General features: G+C 42.3%; 1 protein-coding gene across 1 annotated transcript; it reads left to right on the top strand.

Moving 5' to 3' along the window:
- Positions 1 to 279: 279 nt before the first annotated feature.
- Positions 280 to 2533, top strand: GPR15 (G protein-coupled receptor 15). The gene has a single exon (XM_065675670.1). The coding sequence runs from the start codon at positions 315 to 317 to the stop codon at positions 1428 to 1430; it is 1116 nt and encodes a 371-aa protein (XP_065531742.1). The 5' UTR covers positions 280 to 314; the 3' UTR covers positions 1431 to 2533.
- Positions 2534 to 12591: the final 10058 nt, after the last annotated feature.

Genomic DNA, 12591 nt, shown 5'->3' with positions numbered 1-12591 from the left:
TAATAAAAGCAAACCCCAAACCTGGTTTGCTTATACAGGCAAATGCAACATGAAGATATAATCAGTAAAACTAAACCTGAATTTAAAAAAAAGAAGCAAGTGTTTATTCTGAAGACAGGGTTTTGACTAATCAGAGACTATCATCACTTGTCTGTTGCCTACGTGATTTCGTTAAAGTATATAAATTACCCCCCCAAAAACCACTTTTCTCCTCCCCCCTTTCTGCACTCCTCCCCCCTCACTTGCTGTCATGTTTTTAAGGAAGACCTTGAGGGCGAGGGTAGGGGAAGCTCAGAGCCTTCCTCAGAGCAGGGATGGGGACAGCTTGGCCAGAAATGGAACTCACCCAGTTTTCACCCATGACTACAGTCACTTTCAACTACAACTACTACTACTACTACTACGATGACAACTGCCCATATCAGAACCTGCAACATATGTCTACTTTTCTCCCTATCCTGTACACTGCCCTGTTCCTGGTGGGCATTGTCGGCAACTCCATCCTGATAGCAGCCTTGGTCTTCAAGCGACGGGTCCAGAGGCTGATTGACATCTTTATCATCAACCTCGCTGCATCTGACTTCATCTTCCTCATTACACTTCCGCTCTGGGTGGACAAGGAGGCATCAGACGGGAGCTGGAGGGTAGGAGCTTTCCTCTGTAAAACTAGTTCCTATGTCATCTCAGTCAACATGTACTGCAGCATCCTCCTCCTCACCTGTATGAGTGCTGACCGGTACCTCGCCATCATCCATCCCTCTATCGCCAGACGGTTGAGAACAAGATCCTATTGCAGTGGACTCTGCATCTGTGTCTGGTTATTATCCTGCTGCTTAGGAATGCCAACCCTTTTGTCCAGAGAACTGAAGAAGCACTATGGAAAGACTTACTGCACAGACAAAGCCGTGACAGAAGCCAAGCAGATTATGTCACTGATGCTTTTAATCCTGGCCTTCTTCTTCCCACTGTTGAGTATCTTAACCTTTTACTGCTCCATCACCAAAAGACTCTGTGTGCATTATCAGAGAACTGGGAAACATGATAAGAAATTGAGAAAATCCATCAAGATTGTCTCCATTGTAGTAGCAGCTTTTGTTATCTCCTGGGTTCCCTTCAATCTTTTCAAGCTTATGGCCATTCTTCTGGGACTCATGAAGCAGCCTGATTGTTTTCCTGACATGGTTGCCCAGCTGGGTATGAAGGTGAGCAGCCCTTTTGCTTTTGCCAATAGCTGTGCCAACCCTTTCATTTACTATTGCTTTGACAACTACATCCGCAGAGCCATGCTTCGGTGCCTGTGCCCATGGGTGAAAAGCAGCAGCAGTGGCAGCAACTTGGATACTCTGGACACTCGCCTGAGCCACTCCTTATCGAATTTTATTGCCGGGGAGAATGCCGCTAGGAAGAGGAAGCGCTCTGTGTCCCTCTGACAGGGAGTTGGGACTGCAGAGGAAGGAACTTCTCTCTCCAAAGACAGCAGGCAAAGAATAAAGTGAGAGAAGCTGAAAACAAAAGGAGAGATTAACAACAAAGGTGCAAATGTAATGCAGCTGGCAGTTCAGGTGGGAGGAACTGCTTCCCTTTAAATGCAGATCGATGGAATAGGAAACAACCACAGATTATGGTTCACACTTATTGCTGTGTCACTGAATGGTGTAAAGCCGAAACCATTGTGACAAGAAATATCCACAAATGCTTATACCAGAACCCCAGCACAAGTGCTACAAACTAAGAAGAATCATGTGACTCAGATAAAGCTGCTGTGAGGCAAGCTTTGAACTTTTATATATATATAGATAGATATATATATATAGGTTTTTACTCTGTGCGGAGCAAGAAAAACAATACAAGTGTTCCTTTTCTCTGGTTCCTAGCTCACCAACAAACATGTCACAGTGGCCTCAAGCCAGCCTAATAAATTCTGGAGGTTTGGAAGGTTTTCTGAATTTAGAAATCTAATGTTTTGATGGATTTGTGTGTTACCAGCTCTTGCAGCTTGAGTCCTGTGCATTTTTCTTTAAGTCTCAGCTTCTTACTATGGCATTAAATCTTCAGCCCAATTTCTGATTTCAGAAAAAAGCTAACTTGAAGGCAGAGGAACTAGAAAAGACTCAAAAGCAATACTTCATTTAACCTTTCTCTTAAAGGCAAAAAACCCAAGAACAACAAAAAACACTTGTGGGTTTTGCGACTTTTTTGCGGTTCTGACACAATTTCTGACTGCATGGGTTGTTCATACAGTGGTGTAACAGACCTGCAGACCTGCTAAAAGGTTTTAAACAGAAGACAGCTACACCAGCCAACATAACTCATAAGAAACAGAGAGCAGTGGGCAAAGCCTGAAGACCTGGCTACTGTCTGGACAGCAGGGAAAAGAAAAGGTGAACTGAACAACGGAAGAGGTATTTCTCTCATGAACCTGCAGCATGAGTGCATTCAGTGTAGCTTTTCTTTTCACACTTCTGTATTTTCTAAACATCTGTAAATGGGGATGACCATTTTTGGGTGTTACAAATAAATCCTGGTATTTGCATTTTTTCTTGAGCTTTGCAGTTGTGTTTAATGTAGGCAGAGAAATGAAAACAGACTTCACCCAGCGGCAGCGCAAACCTGGAAACCAAGGCATGGACGTCCTGCCCAGCTCCCCAGCCAGCTCCCTGCTGTGCCCACAGGCTCACAGAGCAAACCCTCATTGGAGCTGTAGAGATCTGGCACTGCAGGGTCAGCTGAGGCAAAAGTGTCTTTCAGCAATTCCTGGTGCTGCTGTGTGCTCTCTGGCACACAGTAAGATACTGGGATATGTGCCTGCACGATAAGGGGCGCATCACAGAGACACAGGAACGTTTTTGCTCTCCCCTCCCTTCACCACATGCATATTTTTCTCTCCCCTCTTCTAAAAGATTTTGGTTGCCTTCCTCCACATGACAGACTTTTTGCCCCACACCTAATGACCAAACTGCTTCAGGCTTACAAATGCATGAAGAGCATCAACTGTGTTTTCAGACCTTCCAGTGTTTGAAAATAAGAACAATGTCAGTTCAAATTTTAATCCTGTTTGCAGTGTCCCTCAAAACCTACTGTCTCAATAGCCTCTTCTCAATCTCTTAGCCTCCCTTCACCTTTACTAGTACATGAAACTTATTTTAATTACAAAAAGAAGACCAAGACTTGCATTTCAACTAACTTATGATTTTTATTACAGAAAAAAATCACATCTTAGTAAGTCAGATCTCACTCATTATTTCCTTAATCCCCACCCAAAGCAGAACTGTAGCTTTGGAATATAATCAGTCTACAAGACTTAAAAGAAATTTAAGTTAGGGCTGTCACTTTCCTTTTTTGGCTTTGTTTTTTTTTTTTTTGTGGGTTTTTTTGTTGTTGTTTTTTTTTTACTTCATTAATTAATACTTCAATAATTTAATACCTCAAAATGCCAGATCAAATTGGAACAATGACTAAGGAACACCTACCAACGTCTCCTTCCATTGCCTAAAGCTTTAATACAGGCATTTGGGGAAAAAAAAAAACCCCAAACTGATCAAATATTTACAAGTTTGAAGAGAATTATATATACATTCCACAGCAAATGCTCCCCATGAGCGAGAAAAAATACAGAAGAGGCAACTAATTCAACAAAGCAAACCTCTCAGGATGCTTTTAGGCACTCATCCAAAAGACCGCACCCTATGAAGGTGCTTATTTCGCTCTTGTAAGCCGCAAGACATCTATTTGACATTCTCACAACAGTGTAAACATTATTTTACATTATTTTTTCCAAAGAAAAGGCAGCCTATGCTTGAACAAACTTACTACTGGAATTTTCACTATTCCATGTTAATATTCATTATTTGTTTGTTAGCACTCACACAGCTTAGAATGACACCAAACTTATGGTGACTTTAAGTATTTAATGTGGTGGACTTGTGTAATGTAACAGGATGCCTATTTTATCTGTGTTAAAAGAACTTAATGACTGTAGAGTGGCTTGCTATGTGAAATGGAAATGCTGCAATTCTGGTACGACACCTGCAAAAGATCTTGTTTAGTAATCTGGACTGTTCATTTTTTCCTCCACTTTTATTATTTTAAAATAAGTCCAATATGGTTGCAGTTACAGAATATGGTTCGGATTTTTGTGATCTATCATATCCTTTCATTGTCATGAAAAGGTAGCAAAGCATTACTAGGAAATCTGTCAGCAGATCTGGATGAAGAACGTTCATCTGCCCATCCCACAAACCTTTTCATGATTTTGGAGATGCTTTTGTATGCCTTGAATGAAATCAAGACTTTTTGAGGTTTTACATGAAACCAACTACACCACCAGCACCACCCCCAACAATCTAGAGATCGGTGCATCTTCCTGAGATGTGCACAATCAAAACTGGAGTGCCTCTGCTTCTTGCTGTAAGTCAGGACCTGCTTATATGCATCTCCTGGGTCTCCATTTTGGCTTTGATGAATCAAGATTTTTCAGAAAGAAAGTATTTCATCTCAATACAGAGGAAAAATTGTACCCAGATCTAAAGCTTATTTAAATGGTCAAAGAATTTTTGTAACCTTCATTTCAGCACCAGATGTGCTAACACTAACAACTGTACCACCTCTAATTTTAGTACTTCGAGTTGCAGATGACCAAGGAAAATGTCTCACAGGGAACGGTTTCAGATCCAAAATGATTAGGGCTACCTTACTGCCCTCCAACAAGTAAGACAAGTGTTGTAGTCACTGCACTGGCCTGACACTTAACAAGTACTGCAGTAAAGGCTGGCTCTTGGAAGCTAAGAGGAGAATTTGCACTGACTAAGGTGCACCAAGATGTCACCTGCAGCTTCTTGTTCTGGCTCTGTCAGACTGGCGGGATGTAAAGCCCCTCACAGGGTGTCGCGCCTCAGGTTTGGAATAGGCTGAATTACAGTAAGAACATTTCCTGACTTTGCAATGATGCTGCAATGATACATATGCTGACTGCTGCACAGGCACACTAAGGTCCTTGACAAAAGAAGGGTTTTTTTCAGGTGCTTGTAAGGTACTGCTGAACAGTACAAAGAGATGTCAGCTCAGGGGTGGGAATACTTCTAGCAGTTACACACCTCTAGAACACTAAATTGTTATCTATCCTTGTATGATCACTTGTATTCACAAGGTTAAGAGGGACTTGTGAGTAGATTTGCAAGCTGCGAGCACAAATCATTATATATCTGAAAATTTCTAACTGAAACAGTTGGGCTCGATGATCTTAAAGGCCTTTTCCAACCTAAACAATTGTATGATTCTTCTCTTGTTTAGAAGCCTTCACACAGTTAAGGAGCACGTTTCATGGTAAGCTAAGAACAGGAAGTAGTGACCACAAATGGCCTAAAGACCATCCTCAATGGGAAATTCATCCACTCAGGCTGTTTCCCAAATATGCCAAGGTTCTGCACGTCACCAGAGAAAGAGAGATCAGTTCATTAGAGAGCAATTAGTCCACTCTAGGCTTCAATAACAACCCAAGCACCTGCTCAGTTTGCAGATGCAGGTGCTCACACTTGCTGCAAGTAACAGGGAGTTTTGGACTACCCCACTCTCAGTAAAAGCCAAAGGGAGTCTGGTTCCAAAGATTTAGGCAGCTAAGACTGGAGTTTATAATAAAGTAAAAGAATGCAAAATATGGGAGATGAGAAAGCAAGTGGATTGGAAACCAACCGCCTTCAAGAAGAAAGGCAGCCTTCCACATGTGACTCAGTAAAAAAGCCTTGCCAAAGGGTAGGCTGCTTGGGTTAACACTTATTTTTAGATATAAATTAAAATGTAGGTATTATTTTCCCAGCTCACCTCTGCTACCTTTTGTAACAGATTGCAGCAGCTTTGGAAATAAAAGCCACGCGTTATGGTTTGACAGCATACACCATTATCAGTATCGAGCATCTAAACAATGCATTGTGACCAAAACAAGTATTTTCAAACTTCAAAACAGTTTCCTTATTAGTAAGAGAGCAGATTCTTAGTCAGAAGTTCCCACTAAGTGTAGTTAGTGAACATTCTTCCTCTACTGTTTATTTTTCACATTTTCTAGAGCACATGGGATTTTACCAGAGGGATCTCAATAACAGATCTCAGAAAAGAAGAGACCCATGTTTCTCTTTAAATTTGGACTGCATTTAGCTGCTAGAGAAGGAGACAGGGGAAGTAAGGTAAGAATGTGCAATCAAAGAAAATGCTTCACACAAAATGATTACTAAATTCAGAGGCTTTCATTTGTAAATGCCTAGTTTCAGATCCTTTGCAAAGAAAAGATTCCCAAAAAGAGCTGAGCACTCGCTTTCTGAACAGCAAGTTCTTAAAAAATAAATGATGCATCCAAAAGTCCCTAGTCTATTCTGGAAAAAAAACATCATCTCTGTCTTTTACTGTGAAAGGAGACCCACAACCTCAGGACCCTCTCTCTTTCTAAACTGATAAAACTAGTTATATGAATATAAAAGAACAGCAGTTCCTCAAAGGATGCCCTTTGTTTTACCCTCAATTTGAGGCAAAGAAAACCAGACTGTGAAACTGTGTGGCACTCTGCTAAGAGAATGAAACTTGGTCAGTGGTTTTTTAATCAATCCAGCTTTTCAGTCTTGATTTAAAACTGGCATTCAAAACGACGAGAGAGTCAGACTTAAAATGCAAAGAGCATTTTTTCCACTGAGGGACATGATGTATAAATAAATACCCAGCACATATCTGCCCTATATAGTACCTTGCACCTGACTTGGCCACTCACATAACTTCCCTCTATGCACTGCCTAAGCACCTGCATGACCACAACACCCATTTCCCCTGTCACCTACTCCTCACCCTCCCTCCTCTGGGAACCACAGAAACATTTACCCACACCTCAAATGCAGCAAAACATTCAAACCATTATGAACAAACTTAAAAAAAAATAAAAGAGAGCAAGAGAGGTGCATATTTGGTTGTGCATAGCTTTGAACCTGTGGGTACAATCACACCACTTAAGGAAATGTTGCAGCTAAGAGTAGAAGCTTGATAGCTTTCAAGAAAGACATATAGGTATATAAATACCCACTCTCCTCATAACTAACCATTATGGATGGAAGGATACTAAGAAGCAAAGATACAAACGCACTGAAAAGTGCAATGGCAAGTCCATGATCTCCCAGTAGCTCAGCTGTAGATAAGGTGCCAGATATTCTGACTTCTAGTCAAAGATTATGGTACTTCAGACCATTCAGAAACACTTAAGTAATTGCAAAACCCTTGTGGGTATCTCACCAGGAGAGAGAAAAAGGCTCAGGCAACAGCAGAACAAAGAGCATATGGCAGATATGAAGCGTGCTAAAACAAAGTACCCACGAGAAACTAAGCTGGTGAGAATATTACAAAGCAGAGCCGCCACACAGGAAAAATAAAAAGACAAGACTAGATCTAGCTAGAGAAAGCGAGAGAATAAACAAGCCTTATAATCCAATAGTTTCTAGGGCTAATGTTTCGGCAGCATGAATCAATGGTGGTGTGGCACACTCACATTTACATAGGCACTTTAGAGGTTGCAGTCATCCTGAGGCTATTAAAATGTCTGATTCATGAAATGAGATGTAACCCTCCTACTATTCTAATTTTTAAGAACTTGTGCAACCAGGCTCATGATGCTTATGGGTCCTTACCTCCACTGTCACCCAAATAAATACCAATTAAAGTCAGAGGGGAAATTGCTGGTATTGTTGAAATCAACTGGAGTTTATACAACTAACTTCATGAGAGCTGTGTCTGGATGAATCACAGAATGGTTTGGGTTGGAAGGGACCTTAAAGATCATCCAGTTCCAAACCCCCCTGCAATGGGCAGGGACACCTTCCACTAGACCAGGTTGCTCAAAGCCCCAAAAGACAGAAAGCCTAACTAACCCAAAGACTACCTAACCAGTAGTGAATCCAACTGGATTAGTGTGCCCTCTATCAGAGTTTATGATAATGATTCACCTCCAAAAGGTCTGAAGACCCACAGAACTCCTATGATTGATTATATGACATCACTCATCGATACTTAGAGGAGCCACCTGAATAGATGCTCCCAGCTGTGCTGCTGGACTAGGTTTTCTGATAGTACTAGCTGCACCTTACTTAAATTGTCTTTAAGTGACTTGGACAAAGTAGGGCAAGATCATGCCAATCTAGGCACCTGTATTTTCTCCTAAGGCTTGCATACTCTTCTCATGTGACTGTAAGAAGGTGAGCCAGTATTGTCAGGGAGCAGTACTAGACACAGGGACCTCCCCCAGGCAAGCACTGCAGATCCTTCTGTAGTTTGTGCGTGGTTTAGACTTCATTTATACCAGAGCGTGAACTGGTAACTGCAACATTGGAAGCCCTGAATCTCCTCATCCAAATGCATCGATCCCAGGCAAGGGCAGCAAAGATATAGTGATGGGAATATCAACAAGCCTCAGGGAATGGGGACTGTCTGTTTGGCTTGCAACCTGACACTGAAATGCATGCTGCCATTTCTTCATCTATACAAACCTGTGAGCTAGTCAAATAAAAGTAGCTCAAGTATCCTAACCCATGCAGCTAACACAGCTTTGGCTGCACCGTAGACCAGTGCATCACACAGTGAAAAAACAGTGGTTTGAGGGTTTGAAGGCTGAGTCCCCCTCCATTCTATACAGCAAAGCTAGTGCCTTCCTCCAGCAGCCAGCAGCTGGATACAAAGCATCTCTGGGAACATCCCCTAAAGATCAGGTGAAACCAAGCCTGCCACCCTCAAGTGTGGGGTTCAGGATGAAACAAGATTTCTGCCATGGAAATGGATTCAGCTAGGAGAGTGCTGGAGGGAGCACTCCCTCCAGGAAGGTGAGCTTTCCACTCTGCCTGCTGGAAGGCTGTCCTTCCGCAGCAGTATTTCTATCCCCGTACACCCAGCCTTCCCACAGCCACCAGTGTGGCTCTTACCAGACCTCTGGCACAGCCAAACAGGCAGCAGGGCTACAATTAGTGTGCTGCTCTGCCTCTGGATGCCTCCCAGACAATGCTCACTTCTGCCATGCCTAAGAGTCAGAGGTGGACAGTGAGGTTAAGTGGCTCAAAAAAGATCCATATTTGCCTCAAGACCAGATAGGAGAGCATGTGCCCTAAATCAAGTGAAAAGGTCCAGAGGAAGTGAAAAAGGAAGATTACAATAAAAACAGGATTTCCAAAACACTGCACATAATGAACAAGATATACATTATAGTTAGTCTTATAAACAAAAACAATAACTAAAAACAGTTGTCAGTTGATCTTGTGCTGAATTCAGCCTTTGCATGGAAGTGTCTACCATTTTAGCAGACAGAAAAACAAACCAAGGGCTCCTGCCACAACAGTGAGCATGAATTGATGAGTCTGCAAAACACACATAGAGTGAAGGTGATAAACTGTGGTGTAAAAACACAAAGTCTGAGATGTCTGCTAACAGCAGTAGAATACTACTGGGTTTTAACATACAGTGTCTCATGTTCACAGAAAGGACAAATAGTGACATGCAACCTTCTTCCTTTTTATTTTAAGAAAGCAAACTTGCATTCTGACTCAAACTTTAACATGAGTGGCATTACCAGTGCAGCACAGCCGTAAAAGACTTCAGGCAATTATCTAGTTCGCTAACTAAAAGCATATACATATAGATTATCCTTGACATGTATCTGTCAAAAACCAAAAGGGTAGGCCACCATTTATCCTCAGAATTCACAAAATCCACTGAAAATTATGAGACACTATGCAAATATATTCAGAGGATCCTTTTAATTGTTTTTGAACTCTTAAGTTTAACCACATGCTTTCTTTGCAAACAGGAGGGGAAAAAAACCCTTCATTTACAAAGAAATTTGATGGGCTTTCAGAATATAACCACTTATGAGCATCACCAAATTGTTGGGTCACTCATGGAACGAAGACACTTCAACAGTTTAGATGCTTCAAAACCTGTTTTTTTTTTTATTTACTCAGTTATTAAAAGTCAGATTTGTGATTTACTCCATCAAGGGAGTCAACCATAAGCCCTGGTACCCTGTGGGAGCAAGTGCTTGTGGAGTATTGACGAACTTTCTGCATTCATGCTCCATATTTTATGTGTTATGACATGAATTAGTAATGTCTGCATTACCTTCCAGCCCTCTATGGTGGCTAGCTGCCAATCAGCTGCCCAAAAGACTTGTGACAGTGCCAGGTATTTCCGTCTTTTTTCTTTTGCCACAAGCAGTTTTCTCCAGCTTGGCAGATGACAACTGCCTGCAGCGTATTTCTAACACAGAACATGAACTGGCAAAAATCACTGACCTACATTGAGTCAATTTGATATAGAAATATTTCTTTTCCTCCCTCGTTCAGCCACCCAGTGCACCCTCCATAATACTATCTGACAGAGCAAAAGGTGCTTACAGCTGAAGTGGAAAAATTTTAAACATAACCACTAATAAGAAGTCCTCAAAAGAAGGACAGAGTTTGTATGTACAAACTGCATTTTTACAAATACAGAAGTTAATCAGATTAATTACTGTTTTGGATGAAGCATAGCTTCTCAATACTAAAGTATTAAACGTCATGTATATGTGTACTGGTTTCATATAGTAGATCTTTATTTTTCTGAGGTATTAAAGTACTATTTGGGAAAATGGACAAGTCCAAATAAAACCAACATTCTCTCTTTCCAGCAACATCTACCACAGTTATTTTTACAAAATATGACTTCTATCGAGTCAAATTTACTATTATAATGCTAAAAGCACCTTTTAAATCTACAACTACTGCAAGCTTTTACCTGCCAAAAAAGACTTGATGAGCTACTTAAGTTGCTAAAATAACTGTGTAACTATGTAGCTCCAACAATTTTTGACACCCAAAACCCAGAAATATGAGACTTCCCTCTTTCACGCCAAGCAAAGCAGCTCAGAAGCATGAGAAACCTAAAATGCTCAAATTAGCTAACAGCTACAGGGCAGTTTAACTGACCAAAGTGAGACAAGGGGGGGGCAGCATTAAGAGAGCATTAAAAAAAAAAAAAGAGAGAATTAAACTACAGTTTAATGTTACAACAGCCTGTAACTGCAACAAGGTTTGTTTGTGAAGGGTTTTTTTTCTTAAAAAAACCCAAACTTTGCACTTTATGGACACAACTGAAGACAGGTTAATCCTGCAGATCATGCTGCTTTACAGTTCTGCACTCCCCAAGCGCAAAGCTGACCTGAGCACACCATTCTGAAGACCTCTCTATGGGTAAAGTTACCTGGGAGGGTTCATACTCCACTCCAAAGGGAGCAGTCCTCTATTGGCAGGACTTTCACCATCATACCCCAGAGATAGGCAAGATACAAAGGAGCCTTTGAAGATAAGAGAAAATGTTACAATTAGGGAAAAAATCATCTTGAAGTGGTTGTCCTAAGCAGTAACCTTAATCCACCTGTTTTCTAACACTGAGTTACACATTTCCTCTTGCACCTGCAGCTTTCGCCTCTTAAGCACTCTGTGAATCATCCTCTAACCCAACATCTGAACCTGTTTGACAAGGACGCTACTGTAAACCTAGAGACAGGGAGCTGTTTTGTACAGAAGATAAAAGATCTGTGCTCTTCACTGCCATATATCACAGCTATACTTGTAAGTATTTATTCTGCTAAGATCTTCAGTAATCAGTGCAACTTGGGGTTCATAGCAACTTCTCTTATAAGCTGTTTCCAGATACAGCAGTGAGCAACTTATGCAACCCCCACGCAATATGGATGGTCCCAGTGCTTAGGCGCACATTCAAATGCCACATTTACGACACTGGAAAACTTTAATGAAGCAATTTTATCACAGCTCCTATCAAGCCAGTTACCTCGCATTTGTGCTGCATTTTTCTAGGTTTTTGAATAGCAAACCCAGAATGCTTCTTAAAGCATTTTTTTTTTCTTTCTTTTGAGAAGTGACCTAGTTCCATATCATCCCCAAGTCTAAATGTAAAGAGGAATTCTGTAATATGGCATCAGTTGGTTTGGCACAATATTACTCCCCCCAAAAAGCAAGGGTCTTCAAGCACAGTACAGTCATTATGCACCCAAGCTACAGGAACTGCCCCCTCCCTGGTAAGCACACAGGTGAGCGGCAAACATAAGCGAAAAACGTCTTTCTACCCGCTATCGAAACAACATTCACACCATCCCCACCCAACACCACATAGCTGCAGCCCCTCAACCCCAACCCAACCCATCCCAAAACACCTTTCCGCTTCCACAGGCTCTATGCTGAGCCTTCCCTGGTTGGGAGGGAGTGATTTGCATCCCAGCCGCACCGAAAGGTGGGTTTATTGCTATAAAACTGCTCCTCCGTTCCCCCAAGCACCCTTGCCCGCCTCCCCGAGTCGCCCCAAGTAGTGCTGGGGATCCCCTTGGCCTTCCCAGGCGCGCCCTGCGGTGCCCGGCTGAGGGCAGGCTGCCGGCCCGCTGCCAGAGCCTACCTGCGCCCCGTGCCGCTGTCCCAGCCCCGAGAGGGGCAGGAGTGCCGCGGGCGGCTGGGAGCGGGGCCGGGAGCGAGGCGGGGGATGGTGGCGGTGGTGGGGCAGGGGGGAGGCCGGCGGCATCGCGTGCGAAGC

The sequence above is a fragment of the Lathamus discolor genome, chromosome 4 (genome assembly GCF_037157495.1).
Source record: "Lathamus discolor isolate bLatDis1 chromosome 4, bLatDis1.hap1, whole genome shotgun sequence".
NCBI lineage: Eukaryota > Metazoa > Chordata > Aves > Psittaciformes > Psittacidae > Lathamus > Lathamus discolor.
This window is presented reverse-complemented; position numbering and strand designations above follow the sequence as displayed.

Coding starts and splice junctions, on each gene's coding strand:
- GPR15 (XM_065675670.1), top strand. CDS start 315: ATGGGGACAGCTTGGCCAGAAATGGAACTCACCCAGTTTTCACCCATG.